Here is a 21,649-nt window from a genome sequence, read left to right as displayed (position 1 = left end):
AAGTATTATTTGCAATGACACTTTTTTACAGGTTTTTTTTACAGGTTTTTTTTGTCTTTTCCTTATGCTTCACAACTCTTAAGTCTACCATCCCACAGTTCAAAACTCCATCCCCCTGCACCACCAGTGTTGTATTCTTTCTCTGAAAACTCCCTTACACCAAGATTTCTTTCTACTCACAGCAGCAGGTACACTCCACTGGGTAACTTTGGGAAAAAAAGAGACTGTCAAAAATTACACTGCAATGCAATCAGCATTTCCAAGGGAAATCACCACATTCCAGTTAGTTATGGCTGGTCTGGCTACATTCAGCTGCAGCAGCTGGTCCCACTAGTGAAATGTTCAACCCACTCCACTGCTGCTCTCCTACAGTAATTCCAAAAATATGTGAGGCTAAACATGCTACTGTTTGTGCACCACTTAGTGCAAATCTGTTTAAGCAGCGACCAACTCATTTACTTCAGCAAATGTAGTTTATTCAAAAGGATTTTACTTCAGTGCTGTTACTTAATGCCTGAATTACTGTGTTAACAGTTGCTAATTAATCATTGTTTTGTCTCTTGTGAAGTGTCCCTTCTCTGCATGAATGATTCATTTTGGATTTGGTTTGATAACTGTTTTAGCTGTTTACTAACAATCTTTTCTCTTGAGGCAGCTTTGTCTCTAGTTATGCAGCTGGAGTTTTGCTCCTGTTTCTAAAGGAAGAGCAAGATGAGGCAACCTTGCTTCAGTTCCCTGCCTGGAGCAGAGCACCCGCTCACCTTCTGCTAAGGCCACACATGCCTGCACAACTGCATGTCTTCATTTCAGGGTGCACATTCACATGGACAAGAGACACCCAGCTGATAGCTCAGAGATCACTAAATGTCATAGTTTTATAGTCTCCTGGTCTTGGCAGTCCCATGCAATTCTCAGCAATTCTTGTTTCCCTGTACCATTGTGAGTCTTTGACCTGTCCCTCTCCCCTAAAGGATAACCCAGGGCATTGCTACTTGCTTGCTGCAGGGAGCAACACATTGCTTCAGAGCCTGCAGAATGTGGCATGAATCCAGGATCTCTCTTCAAACTCCCCTCTACCTCACACAGAGCTCTGAGGACATCAGTCCTCTGCCAGAGGCAGTGCTGCCTGAAGGTGTGAGGCCACACATCACCTCCACTCCCCTCCTCCCAAACCAGATGCACATGGAGCAGAAGTAGCAGCAGCTTTGCTGGAGCTTGAACTCATAACCTCTCTGCTGTCATGTATTCATTGTTCTCTATTAATGAAACACCAAAATTAATGTGAACCACAAACAGTTGCTGGCTGCAGAAAGGAATCCTATAAAACAAGGTTTGCTTCAGTTTACCTCTGGGAGAAAAGATCTCTGTAGGGACTGCCATGCTGGAGTGCTATCCCATATCCTTTGCTGCTGATGCTGTTTCCAATGACTGTCACAGAGCATTCATCATCTGTCAGCGCCGCATATTCCACCACCGTCACATCCCACAGGAAAGCATAATTTCCTTTCTTTGCCTGTAAATACAGCATGAACACAACACAGTCTAAACTAAACTCCATTTCTAGGTAGGGCAAAACCCAAGCCAGCAAACAAATCCGGATCTTGTCATTATTCTTTGGTGGTATTTCATCAGGTCACAGTTTACCTGCAGACCTTCAACATCTTAATACATTTCTAACACTCTTCCCTCCCAGCAGGACCTCACCTACTTCAAACCTTGCTAAAATATCTTCCTTTTTTTAGTAGGAATACACAGAATAACAGAGCCAACTATGAATGTAGGTAAGGCTTATGGAACAGGTTATTAATTAAAAATGAAAGCTATTGCTTTAGATGATGGAATTTGATGCATGTTTTGTAGGAGACACAGAATGTGAGTGGTTCCATGCATTTATGTGACAAGACTGGCCTAGTATGAGCATTAAGTGATGAGCATCACAGGCACCAAAATTGTAACTTTGCAGCTTTGTTCATATAAACATGCAAATAAACAAATTTCCCTTCCAAATAAACACAGCCGTTCTGAGAGCTATGTTAGTCCTGTAACAAAAGGCACGCACTGAGCTGAAAGTGTTCCCTCTTTTCTTCACAGGCAAGAAGATTCACAAGCATCTACTATTATCTCAGTTTTGAGGTAAATATTGTTTTCTTTTAACACACACCCCATGCAGATATCCTTAAACATCAGCCTTAATTGGGACTGAAACCAATGCCTGCACACAGTGTATATAATGAATGTAAATCACCTTAACACAAGATGTAAGAAACACATCTGGATAGGGATTCAGTAAAATAAAATATCATCTTGTTGGTTAAAGTAACCATTGGCTGCCAAATAGATTAAAGTAGCTGAAGTCCTGTATATATTTCTTTATGTTACTGGTTCACAAAGCTCCCCTAGCAAATGGCTACAGCTCTGGCACAGAATTAGTTAAACCTTCTGCACACTTTCTGTTTTTATGTAAGCTCAGTTTTGAATTCACCTGTAAGTTTGAAAGACTCCATCCATTTTTTCATTACACTGGATTCCTCAGTTGAGCAAATAAGATAATTTACTTCACCATAGTTTGATATAAAACATACCTTTCTAAAGTCCCTTACAGTTGCTTACACATGGCAAAAAATCAAATGGGTGAGGTATCTTCTAGTAGGCAGAATTCAGGGAAACAAAGATTTAAATTATGTTGCCTGGACTGTCTGTAAGGTACTTGCTGCAATCCACCTCCTTTCCCTGCTTCCCTTTTAACAGCATAGCGGCAATCAAAGATCCGCAAATTCATTTGCTTCTGGGTTAAAACAGAGTAGAAATGTTATATCCTTTCTCTTTAGTAAGATTTGAATGAGTCTGTACGCTGAACCCTTGGAAAATATTATTTTTATTATTCAGGCACGTTGTGTTCCATGGTAAATAATAATACATAGCATTTTGCTACCTAAGACAGGAAACTGTCAGCATTAATAATATGTCCTCATGGGAACAAAAACAGCAGCCCTTGTTACTGTGCACAGAATTTATTCAAAATCCATGCTATTAGAGAACAAAAATCCTGCCTAATGGATATATAGCAATCAGACACCCAGGAAAGATTTGGCCTTAGTCACTGTGGTAAAATGTGTTTTACATTTCTCTGGGTATTTTTTTTTTGTTGGTTGGTTGAATTTTTGTCTTTTTTTTTTTGTATTGTTGTTTTGTTTTGAGGGTTTTTTTGGTTTTTTGGGGTTTGTTCAGTTTAAAGAGCAGTATCTATCTTTTGTTCTTTCAGAACTGGTCAGTAAATCATCTTTTCAAATTTACAATTTAGAAAAGAACCCTGACAACACAATACATTCCTTGCCTATATCTTAGTAATACTTGGGGAGCACAATGTTCCTCAAATATTCAACTTCCATTACAATGCACTGGCTAAAGATAAAAATCACATTAATGATTCTACTTTTCAAGCCTCAATCTTCTGTATGTTATTTTATATAGAAGAGCTTTGTACACTGACTTTTGATGCTGGACAGCGGATCTTTTGTAAAGGTCTATTTCTCTTGCATTTTTGGTATTGCTATCCTAAATTACATCCTGCGACTGTAAATGGTCAATAAACCAAGTCTGCCAGATCTCTTCACATCTATTTTACATTTTTTTAATGACATAAATCATTCTATCCAATGTCATCACATCTGTAGAGCATTGTTTCTCTGACAGCCTGATCATTTTAGCATAAACAGGAATCTGACTTTTAAACTCTTGGTTGTACGTATGTCTCAACTCCCAGAAATCCCGAGTGCAAGACTGCATCCCCTCCCTCTCTGATTGCCAAAACCAGAATCTCCGAAGATCCCCTTTTCCTAAGGGAAGAGTTAGTTCTTTCCAAACTTCTTCCACTTGTGAATTTTTCTTCCCTGAAGAGTGGAGACCTCACACTTAGTGCGTTCATTGTGTGGAAAGTTTTCTCATAACAAAATGTTTAGTTGCTGTCTAAATTCAGCATCCTTCACTTCCCTGTTAATATCTGTTGTGACAGCTAAGCAGTATCATTTGTTCAATTTAAGGAAAAGCTGTCAAACTTTGAAAAACATATGTACAAGACACATAAATGCACACATACATGTGTGCTTGAAGTATGCTGACATTTTATATACCTTCACTAGGCAAGCAGTAAAAACCAAATAAAATCAAATTGACATTTATTTTCCATGAAAAATCAACCTTTAATTTTAAATGTAGTTTAAATTTTATTTCTTTTTTTTTTTTTTAACAAAAGACTGCATGTGTGCATATGTGCCTGCCCCTTAACCTCCAGGCCATCAGGGTAAGAAGAATGGCAAAAGGGCCTGTGGCAAACATCAGCTGAGAATAGGTGAGATAGCTTGAATAAATGACTGAAATTAAACACAGTGAGATCATATTTATACTTCAGTCTTCTAACTGTATTTCATATTTGACTCTCAGCATACAGGCAGGCTGTACGACAAAACAAAAATGACTTGGTTAAACTTTCAAAAACCTCCTTATCAGAAAGTCAGCCAAAGCAGCACTCATTTATTCCACCCAGGCAGAACAACTACTTTGGCTTACACCAAGGACACCAGATTTATCTTCGGTTCAAGAGATTTAAGAAAACAGATAGAAGAAAAAAGAACCCTCTGGGCAAAACTCATATTAAAAAAAATATTTCTTCTTCAGAATCCTAAAAAAATTAAAAGGCCGAAGAAGATTGCTTCCTAGACAAGAGAAGGACCACAAAGAAAATAATACTCCAGGAAAGCAGTAAATTACCCCATAATGTTACTCTTCACTGCAGATGGAGATAGAAGAATATTTGTTCAAAGAGGCCTGGCTTACTGATGGCTAAATGATGTTGCTTCAAAGAAAGCATGGTAAGAAATAATAACATGAAAAAAAATTGATTCCAGATTGATCACTGATATGTCTGTGATTTATCTGAAACTATGAAGAAGCTATCACACTAAAGACAGAAGTGCCAGAATAATGCAAAATTCATCATTAATTTGCTGTCAGAAGAGAGTGCCACTGCAGCTGATCCCATTATATGGCTGGTACCACAGAAATATCAAAAAGTGACCTTTACATTGGCATTAGAGGAGTAGTTTAAAAACATGCTTGGATAACATTTATTATCTATAAAAAGTGCTTTAAGAGAAGCAACACAGTTCTAATAAAAAGAAAAACATGCCATTTAATCCTATTGAAATGTTCCAAACACTAAAATAATTACGGAACCACTGTAGGATGCAATAGATTCAGGTTTAAGGAAGCATTTGCTCTTGCTTCAAAGGCTGATGGATCAAGAAATGAATAAATTTATGAAGCTCCATGAGAGCAACTGCAATTCACAATATAAAATTCATTGTGGACAAAGTAGATTTTAAAAAATCATATTAAATGAACTTTTAAATTACTTCTGCTCTCAAAATTAGAATGAAGAGAGGTGGCTGCTCAAGAAGATCACTCTGATTTAATGCTCAGTGATCATTAAGGAAGCAAAAAAGAAAAGGAATAAATTCTTACTGTGCCATTGCCTAAATCAATGATGCATTCTCATTTTGTGCTCTACTTGGTTTTGATCGCTTTTGATCAAAAGTGATATACAGGAAGTAAAGAAACGATTCAGAGAAATTTTGGCACCAAATTGGTTGGACAGGGGAACAAACAATTTCAACCAAAGCAGGGCATTATAAAATGCATTAATGAGTTTAATTCTGCTATCTGTATATACAGCAGATGCAGGATCACATGACATGGGGATCATATGAGTTCATTCTTTCAAAGCAAAAATGGGTGCTCCCAAAGGAAATAAAAACCACAGGTTATTATGTATGTTGGTGTAATCAATAATTACCCTGAATAACTGATTGCCACTGGATGTAACGCAAACATCTGAGATCCTGAGATCCTGCCTGTAGAAACTTTCCTGTGGCAGCATTAGTCAATCGTCACCTGTGGTAGTCCCAGACAGCTCAAAGTGGAAAAACAGCAGTGCGTATGGACTGGTGGTTTGTGTGGTTTCTGCTCCTGCGCTGTGCAGAGGTACTACTGAATAGGAGGAGGTTTTCCATCTTCAATGACCACTTTCAACTATCTTGGGAACAGCAAAAGCAACTTGCCCCCCACAGCCCTCGGCTCTCAAGAGTCCTCCTGTCACTTATGTGACACTGAAGTGCATTCCTGCCTTTTCCGTGGCTCTCCCAGTGCTGCAAAAGCTGTGCCTTGCCCATGGGAGGTGGTCACTGTGGCTGCAGGGATGCTGCTGTGTCTGAAGAGACACCTCTGCTATGGCAACCAAATGCCATAAAAGCTCACAGGACTTTCTTCCACTGCCATCCTTTAGTTTTCAGACAGTCAAAGAGAGTAAGAAAATCTCCATGAAATGGAGAAAGATAAATGGAATGGGGACAAACCCATGAAATACCTGTCTGTGGCATAAATAACCAGCACTCCCTGTTTTGCACTGAGGTGGCATTGCTTTGTTTGGCATTTGCAGCTGAACTGTGATACTGAATGAAGAAAAGGAAAGGAGAAGGAGGGATGAAAGAATAGTAGTGATTATTTTCTTTTTTTGCATTCTGTCAGGCAAGTCCTCATTCAGAAAAATGTTTTATGAATCTTTCTATGCTAGAGAGTTTAGAGTTCCCATTTCCTACGAAACACATTTTTAAGTCATATTTACATCTCTTTCATGCAGCAGTATGTGTTTATGGATGGAAACTCTTATTGCCTTGGCTGACATCAATTCTCCTTTAGAAAAAAACCAGAATTTCTAGCCATAATACTTGACATGGAAAACTTGTCTGTTTATTCAGAGAACTCAATGAGCTAGGAAGAGTGACACTTAAACTATAAGCACAATAGTTTAGTTGACAATGTTATTAAATATTAATCCCAATTTATGTAGGTGTCTAATCAAATAGCGGCCTCGGTCATCTTTGGGGACTGAAATAAAATTTAGTTGTTGTTGACATTAATTGAATGAGCTGATCTAGTTATAAAAAATCACCCTACAACACTGAAATCAAACTTAGTATGAAAAGTTATTATCACATAGATAGGATGGAGCTGCCAGCTCCATACAGACAATATAATTGGTATTCTCAACTGCCTGCCAATCTACAGTTACATTTCTGGCTTAGCAAATGTAGCTATCATAAATGGCAGCATGCACTAGGCTTACAGAATAAGAGTTTTTACAATTTCATGGATAAAGAGCATCCACTGCCATGAGAATGTTACAAAAGAAAAAAGAAAAGTAAAATACTCTACATTTTTCTAAGGTGAACTGTTTTATTATTGGCTTAAATGCTAAGGTACGTAGACAAGTACTTAATGTCTCTATTTTTCCTCTAAATGCTACGAAAACATCTCAAAAGAAGCCTCATTTTAATAAAGTGCTGAGAAGATTAAGAAAAAAAAAAATCAACCACTGCTGTGGATACAAAATGCTGCTAGAAAGGATTTTCTTGCTATTTTCTAAGTCTGTGAGAGACTTTTCTCTCTCACAGAAGAGGTAGCAGAGTTATGTAAACAACCAAACACCTGCAGCCTTGAAAAGTCTTGTTTATGGTACAGTAGAAAAATATTTTGACAATGGATGTTTTAGGATTTTAGCCAGTCACCCCCAAGGGGTGGCTGATCCTTTGTCCAATTAGACTATGAAGAAAAAAGTCTATAAAAGAGTTTGTAATATAATTAAATGAATCAATCTTGCTGCACAATTCCTGCCTGCTGGATCTTCCCTCCTCCTCCTCCCTATGGCTGCAGGACACAGTGATATACCGTAGGAACCAGGCCTGTGGTAATATTTGGTGACCCCGACGTGATCTGCACTCTCTGACATGTCCTGCTGCTGCGAGCCAAGCTGAATTCCTCTAGAGGTATGCTGTTCCTTTCCCACCCCGGGACCGGGAGGTCCAACAGGACTGAGAAATGGCGAACAGCGGCTCACAAACCGATGCTGTGGTACTGGTTTGGAAAGGTGTGTTTAGCATATTGCAAACCTCCATTCCTGAAAACTCACTTCTAGAATTATTAACTTGGGCTGCCTTGCAAGGGATTCCCATGGGCAGAGACACTGCCCTGGACTTTGCCTTATGGCAGGAACTTGGCTGTGCTGTCCGACACGAGCTCCCGTCTGGGGACCCAGCAGAGTTAGAATTATACCAAACCTGGCGTTTGTTATTTATTCTGCTGACCAACTTCGACTGTGGCAGCAGAGCTGGCTCGCCTGTTTCAGTAATACACTGCAGACCTTGCTATTGCCAGAGCTCTACCTTGTCCCATGGAAGAGAGGATTTTGGAGCTGAGGGCAGACGGCTTTGGGGAAGATCAGCTGAGAGACAGGCAAAAAGGCAGGGTGAACCCAAACTTTTGACTGAATACTCCTATGTTAAGACATGAGAGTGTTTCCATAAAGATTTTATCCAGAAGTCAAGCAAAGAGTTGGGAATCTTTTGCTAAAGGAATTTGAATTGGGAAATGGGATGGCTTGCATTACTTGTGTTCATCCTCTTTACGGCACTGTAAAAACAGGAGATTTGGATACTTTCCCTCTGACTCTTCCGAAAAGGTTTCAAAAATTCAAAGTAGAAAAACGAAACACAAGCCCAAACCATTTTATTATTTCCCATGTACAAAAGCATAAAGAACTAGTAAATCAGTGTTTCACTGACAAGAGTGTCTCTGATCAAACATTCACTATGGTAATAACAGCTTGTTTTATGAAAAAAATCAATTGCTAGATAAAGAGGACACTTTTCACTAAAGGAGCAGCAGCACATCAAGGCTTTCAGCATGCCTGCATCCCTTCTGTGTAATGTACTCCTGGACGTGTGTTTGATGTAAGGTACTGTCTGGTTTTGTTGAGGTTCAAGATGGAGAGCAGAGGGGAGAGGCAGGCTATGAGAGAGAGAGAGGGGATTTGTAATGGCCAATATTCTTTATCACAGTACTCAGAACTAAGATGCAGCATCCTAAGCTGTTATACACCTGTCCTTGAATCCCACATTAATTCTCTGTTCTGGAAAAAAACATGTCGTTTTATCTGAGAGAAATAAAATTTTGGTAAAACACGCTGTCATGTGAATGCATTTTTCAAAGTCTGGAGTAAACAAAGAAAAATCTTGCATTAAATTTCTGTTTTAAGAGAAATGAGTATACGTTCTGCGAATCCCTTGATTCTTACTCATGTTTCCAATCATGAACTCAGAAAAAAGAAAACAAACTCAAATGAGCAAGGGACAAGAGTCAGTACTGGATAATGTAAAGAATTACATTCAAAAAGGCATTATCAAAGCTCCCAAGAAACTGAGAAACCTTAGGACCAGATCCAAAGAAGGACTTATGTACTGAAGACTTAGGCAGAGCTGAAGTACTTTAATTCAGAACAATGACACCAAATACGAATCTTATCTGCCATCGAGATACTAAAAGGAACTTTAAATAAGAATTTAGGGGGCTTTTAAATGACTATAATTTTTTTCCTGTGACTTAACGTTAGCTCCACAGAAACAACATTGACACAGAAATTAAATGAAAAGCCCTGTGATCCAGTCTTACCTTCCTGATGCCTTCAGAAGGGTTTGATACGCAATTATCTGCCCCATTATTCTTACTGATAGTCCTCCACAGTTCAGCAAATGTGTTATCCTGCTCCAAAGGGTTGGTCCCTTTTGCTTTAAAGTATTCATACACTGCTGAGTCCCTGACTGTACCATAAGATATATCCATTTGTTTGGACAGATCCTGAAATGTTCTGAAATTCAAGCGACATTGAGAAATTAGTATTATGTAGTACATTAACAAGATTGCATTAATTAAATGGTTTCTTTCTATGTCTGTCATTCTTCAGAAAACACTTACCCTTACCAAGTAACATTTCCATTTCATTTCTCACCATAAAAGAAAACGAAGTAGTTATTTAATTGTACTGAGATCATATGATTTTAACTACACCCAAGCTCTGTTTCACCCCAGTGAAGATTTCTTTTTTTTGACAGATAACATTCATGTTAAATATGCCACCATGACTGCACAAGAATATAGTGGGATAAAGACTTACCTGAACACAGGAAAAACTCAGATTATAAACTTCCAGCCCCATCAACTTCACCAAAAATACCTTGCAGAATTCAGTGGAATTAGTTTGCAGTTATACCAGTGCTTCCTCTGACTCCAAATCAATACAACTGTTTTTAACAAATAAAATCTTGCTTCCAATTTCCACTAAGTCTCTCTTGCTCTCTCTTTTCACAGCCTCTGGTAAAACAGGCATTTTTCATTCACACAGAGGCCTAACTTTCATTTACTCATCATATACCACTCTGGAAGTGTAAATGGGCCTCACCCTGAGTGGCTGTGAATGCACAATTTATTTTCAAATTGTACAGAATGTAATTCACTCCTGTTTTACAGCCTTTTCTGCACCAAAAGGTGTAAATCACTGCCTGCATCAATGAAAACCAGCCCAAGCTTCAAAACATTTAAGGTGGTATCACAGCCATCAGAAGCAGCATCCTGGCTGTTTTCCCCCTCTCAGACGTTCATTCCCATTCCCATGCCTTCTTCCTTTGCCATCAAGTATCACCTCTGTGCAGTGCCCCCATTTTTCCATCTGAGCATACAAATATACAAACACACATTCGACCACTGACCACCACACACAGCAGCAGGGACCAAACCGGATCTCACAAATAATGGCTTATTTTCTGCTTTATAAATGTGTGACTTCACATATTAACAACATGCTTCTGATATAGCCAACTAACACTGCTTGACATCAGTTAAACTAAAGCAACTCTCCCTGCCTCACCCCTGCCCCCCGCCTCCTTTCTTTTTTCCAAAAACAACCTTTCTGAAACAAAAACTTCCTGATCAATAGATTTGAAAGGCCTACTGTCACCACCTCTCCCACACCTCCAGTTTCTGGAGCCACAAAAGCAGAACATTTTGGTTTGCAGCTCGTGCAGATTTTTCACAATGCTCCTGAGGAACCTTCCCTTGGCCCATGAGCTAAAGCTGTTTTCCACAGCTGAAGACTTGTCATAGACAATATTTTTCTGCCACCCTCTTCCCTGTTTCGCTGGGGAGATGCCACTGCTGACACCTCACATGCCTGTAAGATTCCCTGCTAAACTATTTAGAGCAAAGCAATCTGGGCATATACACAATGCCACATAAAATATGTAGCAAACTCTTCCCTCTTCTCCCTCACATCACCCTCAGGCCTCCCAAGTTTAGCTCCCAAAGGCACCCTTTTCTGGGACTCCTGGCATGGGAGCCCTGTCCCCAGGCTGCAGCTCCACAGGGCTGCCTCTCAGCACACCCCTTGCTCCGAACTCTTCCAACTCACAAGCTGCTTCAAACAGTTTAAGTGGTTTAAGTTCTTAAGTTGTGTTAAGGACTTTTTATCATTTTAAGCTGTTAAGCAGCTTTAAGTAAGACTGTGTGAACAGTTTCTCTCGATATACATTGCACACTTGTGGATTTAGGCTAACTCTAGGAGTTCCACCAAACCCCAAACCTCCTGTTATTTCCCTAGCTCTGTATATGGCAATTGATAAAGTACAACACAAACATCCTGGAGGTTGCTGGAAATTCAAAATGCTAATGAAAAATGGGAGAATTTTTTCAGATTTTATTTCTTTCTATAAGAATCCTGAAAGGTCTATTCTGCTCCCCTAAATGTTTCCTGTACATTTTATGGAACCCTTTTTCTTCCAGTCTTGATCTACATGATTACATGCTGCATTTAGTTCTGTCTTTATTTTTTAAAGTAAGTTTCATCACATCCTAGGGAACTGTTAAATCCCAGGAATAGATGATTTGGCTGTTAAAAGACACATATCTGCCTACAGGGCAAAGAAAGGTACTCGATATACACAGGAGGGTTTCCTGTGGCAACCCTTCCACACCAGATTTAGTGCAGAGATCTTGGTGTGTGTAAGAAAGCATTTTTGGTAGAAGCACAGCAGCAGAAATATGTTTAACTAATATACTTTAACACAGCTTGCAGCTGGTAACAACTTTACAAATGCCTACTGCTACTCTGTTTGAAAGTTTGAACATGAGGGTTCGGATAGTTAGAAAAATAATTAAACCTGCAATTTTAATACTATCAGTATTTTCTGTTTTCCTTTATTGCCATGGAAGCTTTTACTCAGAAATTGCATTTTGTTTTAGCTAAATTGCACTTTATTGACAATCAGTATTTTTATTTTAGCGAAATTACATTTTATTGACAATCAGTACTGCACAAAAGCACAGTACATGTTGCTTTACGAGCAGCACAGTTTGTGCAATTCTCTAAGCATCACAGGGCAGAGCGAGCAAATCTGGGATTTAAATCAAGCGCTTGCAATAACCACACAAGCATACAGGTGGCAGGGAGTGAAGCACAGCTGTGGCCTGGGTGTGGAGTAAGGTAACTACCCCTTCAGCCAGCAGCATTTCCTTGGGACAGAATATGTGGAGTATTGTGTGTCTGAAAGAGTTCTTGCAGCGCACTGTTGGATGTTTTGGACCACTTAGCCAAAAAAAAATCCCAGAAATTATCCTGACAGGGAGTGGTCTCAGCCACAGTTCTTACCCAGTGTAAAAAATAGCTCTGTGCTGTATTTCTGCAGTGCAAGTGGAGATGATGCTCAGCACCTCCATGGCCAGAGAAGTGGTCTAAAGATTTGGGCACGGTGGGGATAGGCACATACATAAGCGATATTGAATGGAGATGAATATTTCCTACTCTTACAGGGTGAAGTAGGACAATCACAAGGGCAAGTTTTAAATACTGTTATTTTAACTCCCTCAGATTTGCCTTTGCCAGACAAAATTATTCACTGCTACTTTTCAGATACTGGCTGTATCTTACAATTTTGTCATTTTCCAAAGGTAGCTGCTGTCATTGTTCTTAAGCTTTATTTCTGCAACCAGCTGTTAGCTGGACCCGTCTCTTTTAGCCACTCAAATTCTTGTCTCACCTTCCTATGGCAAAGATTTCATGCATTTAATATACAAAATTATTTGCAACAAAAATGTGCAGCATAAGAAGATGCCCCATTACCACCTCAGTTATTGGATGTCACACGCCATTAAAGGCTCTTTGTAAGTGTGACTAAAGATAAAGCCAGTAAAGCAGAAAAAAGCCAATGTTCCTCACTTACAGTTACAGGAGCACAACTTCAATTTGTAGATAAATACATCCACTGTGTGATTGCTATAATTGACAAGTACATGTAAACCAATTGATTTAAGTAAATGTATCTGCAGTCAATGTAAAGAAAAATTTTTTCTTTTAAACCTGTATTACCAGCCAAAATATTTAATGCCCATATTTATGCTTACTAGATGAATGCAACAACTGATATGTATTCCCAGTGGAATTGCAATTTCTTCATGCAGAGTCAAGTGAAAACTGGGCTCTCTGCTTGTTTTGTTTGTTAGAAACTTATTGACATAAAACAAACGCTGCAGAAGACACAGACAGGCAATAGCAGTATTGGCATTCATAATTAGACCACTAGAAGTAATTGCCAGAAAAACAATACTGGTTAAGATACACTTTTTGAAGATGTTTTCTTACTTGTAAAAGCCTTGTGTAGCTGTAGATATACAGACTAAAAATATGCTGCCAGTGTGGGTTTATTTTACTCTGTTACTGCTATATGCCCAAGACTTCTGCATGAATAATAAGTGACAGACTAAACTTGACACCAGGTGCTTTGAGGTAACTGCTGATCAATTAACTCAGCAGGAGGTACTGGATCATCAGATGCGATCAAAGCATTTTTCAAAAGAAAAACATGTTCCTGTCATTTCAGAAGAAAAAAAAGGGGGATTTTTTTTTTTTTTTGGTAGTGACCCTGAGATTTTTGCTCAATGCAGCATAATGTTCTAGGTGATGGCTGCCATCAAGATAAAGTGTCCCAGATATGATGAGGCTTTTTAAGCTGCTCTGCCTAAATGAAGCCTTAAAAATGTATACATAAAATATATAGTTCAAGACCTAAATTTCTATCTTTAAATGCCTTGAGGCTAGTTTATTTTCTTTTAAACTTTTTTCTCCAAAAGTTAGGAATTCATTACATCTACAGAATTAAATATAAGTGCAGTTCCTAACAAGAACTGTTTTCTCCACACAATTATGTGAGAGGGAAATATGTGTTCCATGGACTGGGAAAACAGTAAACCCAGTAAACTTCAAAGTAAAAATAGAAGTATCTGAACTGATTTGAACAAGCTTATACCACCACTGCAAGCCTAAGAAATACGTATGAGCTGAAACCTAGAATATAAAATCCTATCTGAAAGGAGATTTATTGGATAAAGTTATACCCAGTGGAAAGCAATGAGCTGAAAGAGAATTCTGCCTACTGTGAACTGCAGAAAAGTGCAGAATTTTGAGACCTAAAATTGCTCAGAACTCCTCCCTCAAAGGAAGAATTTTCCATGACAATGAAGACAAATAAGAAAACGGTGTTAGTTGTTGTCAACCACATCAATCCACCCACTGAGAGATGAACTTAGAAGCCAAGCAAGCCTTGCCAGATCAGATTCTCATTTGTAGATGCCCCCAGAGAGAAAAGAATCAAGGTTGAAGTGGTACTGCAAGAGTACAATGTCTACATGAGCAGATCTTACCATTCAGAACCTCAGTCCTGACCTGAGTCCTGATTCATTTTTATATCCTCTTATGAATCTGCAAGGCAAAGGATTTGAGCCTCAGTCCATTGTTCACAAATGAACAATCTTTGGAACTACAGTTTTAAGTAAAATTTATGAGTGGGAAGGGTAAAGCTTGTCTTCAGACATCCAAAACGGAGTTCAAACTTTCACAAAGACATCCTCCAGAGCTAATCTGCCCAAGTTGAACAGTTTAACTGGCTGAAGAGCTGGAAGAAAACAAAAATTCCCTCTGTTATGGATATAAAGTACCACTAGGGGATGATAGTCTCATTGACACAGACTTGCATGAAGAGTTTCACTGTCTTGCTAAATGCGAGTTAAAAAAGCACAAGCCCACTTAGAAATGGAAAAGACAGCAGTTAGTGTCTCTAAACATTAGTGCAACTGATATTTCATGAGCTTTCAGTTGTACAAGAAAGGGGGATATAGTGGCTGAACAATGAGGTAACATTAGAACTGACCTATCTTTAGCACCTACAAGTCTAAAAAGTAAATATACTTTAAAAAAAAAAAAAAAAGTATTATGACATATTTTGATAGATTTTCAATGCTTGTTCCAGGTACATATAGGAATGTTAAACAATGTGTGTTAACCTGGACATACATCAACTAAAAGATGGACTACTTTAAAGATTATTCTTAGTGGGGACAATAAAACTGTTCAAGGTATTCTTAGAATGGCAGTAGCCTTAGCACAGAGAATATTAAAATGAAAACAAGTTTATCTCCTCATCTTATAACCTTAGACTTCAGAAGAATTGGGTCCATGATTTTAATATGGACATCTCTGATTTTCTTTGAAATTATGAATAAGAGTAAGCTGGACTCTTAAATCAATCCTTAAATTGTCAACCTCTCCATAGTGACGTGATCAAATTCCGCATTGTTCCATTTCACTGCAAGTCACTTTAAATGCTCTTAATTCTGTCTCAGTGCAGTGATGTGCAGAGCAACAGGCTTCTTCACCAAATACTCTTAAAAAAAATTTAAGTTTAGCAACAGAGGGAGTCCAGTAGAGATCAGCAGCAGTACTTGCATGCTTAGTATACACTTTTCTGGGTCAAGTCCTTCCCCAGCAAATATATACTGCTTTACAGTTCATATGAAACTCATTTTAACTGCTCTCCATGAAAAACACCATCCACTTTAAACAAAAGGTTTAGCAGAAGAAGCCACATGGGAGTTTCTACAAGGGAAGCCATAAGTATTGACAGATTAGACGACACTGAATCAGTGGAGTTGCAGCCCTTCACAGCAGGACTGAACATTTCCAAATCACAGGAGGAGACAAAGAGTGCAGACAGTCAGGGCTGTGTCTGCTCTTGTCCTCATCGGTGGGGCAGGAACAGCTGCTACACAGGATTTCAAAGAAGCAGGGATTTTCTCCAGTGGCAAAACCAATCAATTGTCATGTGTCACAGAACACGTTGCCATGTCAACCACCTACTCTTACTACACTTAAAACAAATAGTGATTGAACTCCTCAGCAGGTAATGGCACTGCAGCAGCTTTTTTCATGATCATAATGGTCACTGCTGCCAGTGTGGTGGCATCTCTGAGACTCTCACTGGATTGGGACTCACTGCCCTATACTAGGTGCAACCAAAAGTAAAATGTAACATTCAGTTCTAGGGAAAGGAAGCTAAAGCCAGCTTTATTTCTGCCCCAGGAGGGAGGGGTTTGCCACACATCCTGCATGCCATGTGTGATGGCAACAGTTCTGTCACCGACCCAGTGCAGGATTAGGACCCTCTCTCCCCTACTGCCCCAAAGAAACTTCCTTTGTAGGCTACCTAACAGACTCAACAGGTAGAGCAGTACTGCTGAGACCAGCCAAACTAGTCATGCACACAAAAGCACATGCTCGAGGTTTCCAGGACTGGAGACAAAAATACAAACAGGAAGAAAAATGAAAAACAAAATAGACAGATCATATTTACACAAAGCACTAGAAGCACTGAACTTGTACAGCCTCCAAACAGATTTTATTTCTTTCAAACGACTTCCAGTAGCCTCTGTTCCTAAATGCAAAGGGAAAGACAAGTAAACTAAACTAAACTGTTTTCTTAACTCCTGATACAGCAATGACTTCCCTGCAGATTGTTTTCACTGGGACTCTGCTCCTGCAGAGCTACTGCCTGATTAAGTTTTAAAAGAAGGGAACAAAATGTAAACCCACTGAAATGCAAAGACAGTCAAACCATTAATAAATGATACACTGTCATGTTTATGATTTTAGTAGTCATTAATTACTAGCTACACACATTGTATTGGCAAAACATTTGGAAGCTTTGTGCGCTTTCTTAGAGTCTGAGATGCAGCAGAAATACATTCTATTACCAGTACTTGAATCTGCTTTACTGATCTCAGAACAATCTGCAGCACTTTTGCTGAAGTCAAAGTGCGGAGGATGTAGGACAAAACCCAATACAAGTAGGCTGTGTCCCATTGCTCATGTAAGTTCTTAGTATCTTCCAGCAGTTTATTTAGGAAACATGCCCATTTTCAAAAAAGGACTTAACATTATTTCTGGCTGTGAGACTCAAATTTGGATCCAAAAATCAAACTGGATTCTCATCATAATCAGTAAAACAGGTTCTTATGTAAACAAAATTAGACCTCTGGGTATTCCTATCCATTGCTATTTCTAAATTATGCCCTCAGGACCACCTCAGCAACTCCAATCATCTGCAGTGATCTGCGTGAATGTGACTTCACTTGTCACTGGATCCTAAAAGTTCATTTTGCCTAGAGCTGACACTGGCTCTACTCCAGTACTGCACATAAAGAAATCTGTTAAACAGCTAGAAATAAGCTAAACATCTCCTGTTTGCCAGTCCAGTGTTTCTAACTATACTTCCAACCCTTCTCCTCTCCAAACCTCCTCCAGGCAATGAAAGCATAAGTCACTTAGATTGCTGATTTTTTCCATTAGCTAGCATTCTTTTTTTTATTTTGGTGCTTATTTGTAATTTATTTTTTCTTTCTGGATGTCCCATGTTCTCTGAATTGTTATCACATTGTAAAGAAACCACAATGGTCCTTACTGTACAAGTTATGATTGTTTAGCTTGAAATGTTTTCAAAAACATAAAATAGCGTAATAAACAATTCTGTTAATAGTGGTAGCAATGGAAACTAGTTTCTGAGCATTTGCATCTCAAAGCTGGATCCACTGGGCCCCATAGCTTGTGATCCCTGGATGAAGTTTCTCTTGTGACTGTTTATGATGGTATATGAATTCATCTGATGTCTAATTAAGGGATGAAGTCAGAGGGCAGTCTTTCCTTTATATTTACAAGGGCTGTTTACAGAACCCCTTTTAATCACTCCATTTTTCCATATTTCTAGAAACTTAACTACCCTGAGATATTACCCAGTTTGTCCACCATGTTTGCAATTTAACAATGAAAAGTATCAGACTGACAAAGAGACACTCAAGAGCATATAACACATTAGAGTCTCTTCTCAGATGCAGGCCCGGGTTTTCAAAATCTGGAGCTTTAATTTGTATGCTCAGATCCACATTTAAACTGCTACATGACTGGGCAGATTTTCAGAACAGATCAAGGAAAGATTTGGCACAACAGCACATCTGTACAACACTGGCAGATTCAGCTAAAAGTCTGGAAAGGGATTCAGTGCAGCTATGAGCAGTTGCTGTTCATCCTGCAAATCCAGAATAACCAGACCCGCTAAAAAATCTGGGTAATCCTGGATCCTTTATCCATACTCCATATTCCATTCAACAGCAAGCAGGAAATTAAAATGCAAAGAAAAGGTGAAAACATCTCAAGAGCATGTTTGGAAGAAAAAATACTCCTGTTTGGACTACCTTTGGGTATTTTCTTGCTTTACTTTTAAACCACTTTGCCACTGTGGCCTTTCTCTGAGTAGCTTGAAGGGTTAACATGTCAATTAAAGAAAGGTATTCTACTCCTTAAATTATTAATTAAAATAAGAACTGCAGCTGGTGTTTAACAGCACCTCAGTCCCAACAGCAGGTTTTAGTCACTTCACCTAAATCAAATATATCATAAAGTTGGCATGAAAATCATATTGTCTGAATCAAACACATCTGGCAACTGACACATGCTTTTACCTATAATGAAAATAACAAACTACCTATTATATACACAGATGCACTTTAAATTGTTTGCTACACTGATGTCTTCTACCGCTCCCATTCAGAAGCTAAAAATCCTAATGAAGATTAATGATTAAGATGTAGAGGGAAGAAACTGCCTTCTTCCTTTTCCACTGCTGTTTTAAGTACTGATAACGCTGCCATTCTGTTTTGCGCTCGGATGACAAAGAGCAGCTTTTTAATTAAATAGAATGGGGAAGAGATAATCTTGGCTTCTCGGTGCTGGCTTATAAAGTCTTTACTTGGGGTTAGTGGTACTTTATACAATGACTGTTAGGCTATCATTAAAGTCCATGAAATCCCAGTGTGGAATAAGGTCCTACACAACTCTTTACTAGGTTTTGATTTACCAGGAGCTGCTGCATGTCATCAGTCTCATAGCTGGGGTGGAGGGGCTGGATGAATTCAGATCTGTCAAAAGTACAATGTGACGCTGGAAAACAGCTTCACACCCTTGCCTTACCACAGGGAGTCAAGCAGAAGCTACCGCTGTTGACAGAAAGAAGAGAAGAAAACAGAGGGGCTCTGAAGAGGCACCTTGATTGCCAGAGCATGTGCTGCATACTCCTGGGAAATCCAAATATAGGACTCTTCATTAATACTGAAAGCACATACAGCATTCATCAGTTATCACTGATGTCTAAAGTGCACGCATTACATACGCGTATTTTAAAGTCTGGATGCACACTTGCTGTTTCTCAGAGGACCCAGACTGAGCACACAGTGTGTGGTGCACTTCCCATCTCATCCTGATGTACAGCAAGGTAAACAGGAAGAGAGGCCTTACTGGAGACCTTACCCTTTGTCCTCTCTTCCTGCTCACCCTGAACACAAGTCTCCCTGAATACTGAACCTCATCCTAGAAAGCACCAAAAAAGCACATCAAAAACAACTGGCTGTTCATTATATTGAGATTAATTATTTTATTCGGGTAGCCTAATTATATACTTTGAAATATGAGCTTGGAAATTGCATTATTGCCATATGCAAGAAACACAGTATTTAACATCCACCCCATTCTAACTGATGGTTTTCTATTCTTTTCTAGATAGGCATGACTATTCATTAAATCAATTAAATTAAATCAGTGGCACATTCTCTGGTTCTAATGGTTTAGAAGGCAAACAACTTCAGTGCCTGTGATTACATTTCTTTTAATGCAACAAACTTTGTCAGCTGTATCAAAACAGCTTTTCTGAGGCAACACCATTCTCTCCCTCATCTCCAGAAGAGTCTGGAAACACTCCTGTATTATACTATACAGGGGGCACATGCACAGAAGAAGAGAACATTGCTGAGTAAGGCAGATGAGCCCAGGAAACGGAAAGAACACACGCAACCCTTCTCTTAGCAACACAGTACTATTCCAGTAAAGTTTTCTTTCTCTCCAGAAAATACTTTGCAACATAAGAACTGAGAGGAAAGCACCTATGGCAATAAACAGTAGTATCTTAGTTCCCAAGGAAAATAAGTTCCTTTCTCCCCTAAACATCCATAAGCTGCATTGATTAAAAATGTTTTGCTGGGCTTTTTGTTTGGTTTGGTTTGTGGCTTTGTTTGGTTTTTGGGGCTTTTTTACATCATCAGGACTAGTTTCTAAATCTCTTTATAAAGATATTCAATTTTTAAAGCCTTTTCTTTAAATGGCAAGTTCACAGATTTTCGCTTCATGGCAAGATGGTTGATAAATATTTGAGAATGTATTAGAACAACTTTTTTTCAGCAGATGAAATATCATCCTATGTTTCACTTAATGTGTTAAGAGTGTCAGGTGTGAGAATGAATGATCTTCTGTCATGGAGACATTTACGAGGGGAGTGGCTATTTTAGACTAAAAGTGTTTGCAAGATGCTGGAGCTCAATATCCTGAGGCAGAAGAAAAACCCAAACAAGATTAACAACATAAAAATAATGCATTTCAAAAGACCAGACTCTGTAAACATCAAGAACTCGAGGAGAAAGCCTCTTGGGGTGTTGCTTTAAAGGATAAAGGCTACAGAAGGGCTGGCAGTTCCTGAAAGATACCATATTAAAGACACAAATGCAAACTATCTTAACATGAGGAACAACTAAAAGAAATTATAAACAGCTGCAAGAGCTGCTGCAAGAGCTCTTTCAGGACCTAGAAAATCAAAAGCATTCTCTTTAAGTTTCAAAGGGTAGTGCAACCATTTGACTAGCTAACCCTACATACTATAAATGTATGGGAATTGTGCAAATGCATGAGATAAAAAGAATCAAGAAGCAAAAATAAATCCTCCTCACAACACCAGTAAATTTAGTTTGCATGATTTGTCACTGCAGAAAGTGATTTAGTCATCCTTTGACTGAAGTTCCAGTGTCCAGAGCAGAAGTTGGAAAAATTACCTTTGCTGTCAGGTGGGTGAGAAAATCTGATGCTGAACAATCATGGTACAAAAATGACAGAACCCCTGCTCATGTGAGGATGTTGGTGACGAATTATGCAAGGTGAGAAGACAGTTTTTTTACATGAACAAATGAAGCATTTCCCAAAATATTTCAAGAGATTAGCAGAGTTGGAAGCCTACATGTCTGAGCTGACAGTAATTAAAAAACAGGTACAACTTCTTGTAAGTGAGAACAAGTGACTTTCAACTTCATCTCATGGTTTTGCAGGAATTAACTTACTGCGATTAAGTGTTTACTAACTATTGGTAGTTTTGTGAATACAATTTACTTGTTCTGGCTTCAGGAATGCTCTCAGAGAGACCTTCTGGTAATTTGTAAACACTATATTACCCTGTAACAGAATCACAGAATCATAGAATAACCTGCATGACTTTTATAATACGGCCCACTG

At 38.8% G+C, this 21,649-nt stretch overlaps 1 protein-coding gene across 7 annotated transcripts in view; it reads right to left on the bottom strand.

Moving 5' to 3' along the window:
- Positions 1-21,649, bottom strand: part of GRID1 (glutamate ionotropic receptor delta type subunit 1) — a 500,801-nt gene that overhangs the window by 22,367 nt on the left and 456,785 nt on the right. For all 7 annotated transcript variants that reach the window (XM_032115777.1, XM_032115779.1, XM_032115780.1 and 4 more), the window contains exons 13-14: positions 9,562-9,757; positions 1,347-1,513 (exon numbers count right to left, since the gene is read on the bottom strand). In XM_032115777.1, the coding sequence (XP_031971668.1) occupies positions 1,347-1,513; positions 9,562-9,757 (363 nt within the window). The remainder of the gene's footprint in view (positions 1-1,346; positions 1,514-9,561; positions 9,758-21,649) is intronic.

Source organism: Corvus moneduloides, chromosome 8, assembly GCF_009650955.1.
Source record: "Corvus moneduloides isolate bCorMon1 chromosome 8, bCorMon1.pri, whole genome shotgun sequence".
NCBI lineage: Eukaryota > Metazoa > Chordata > Aves > Passeriformes > Corvidae > Corvus > Corvus moneduloides.
This window is presented reverse-complemented; position numbering and strand designations above follow the sequence as displayed.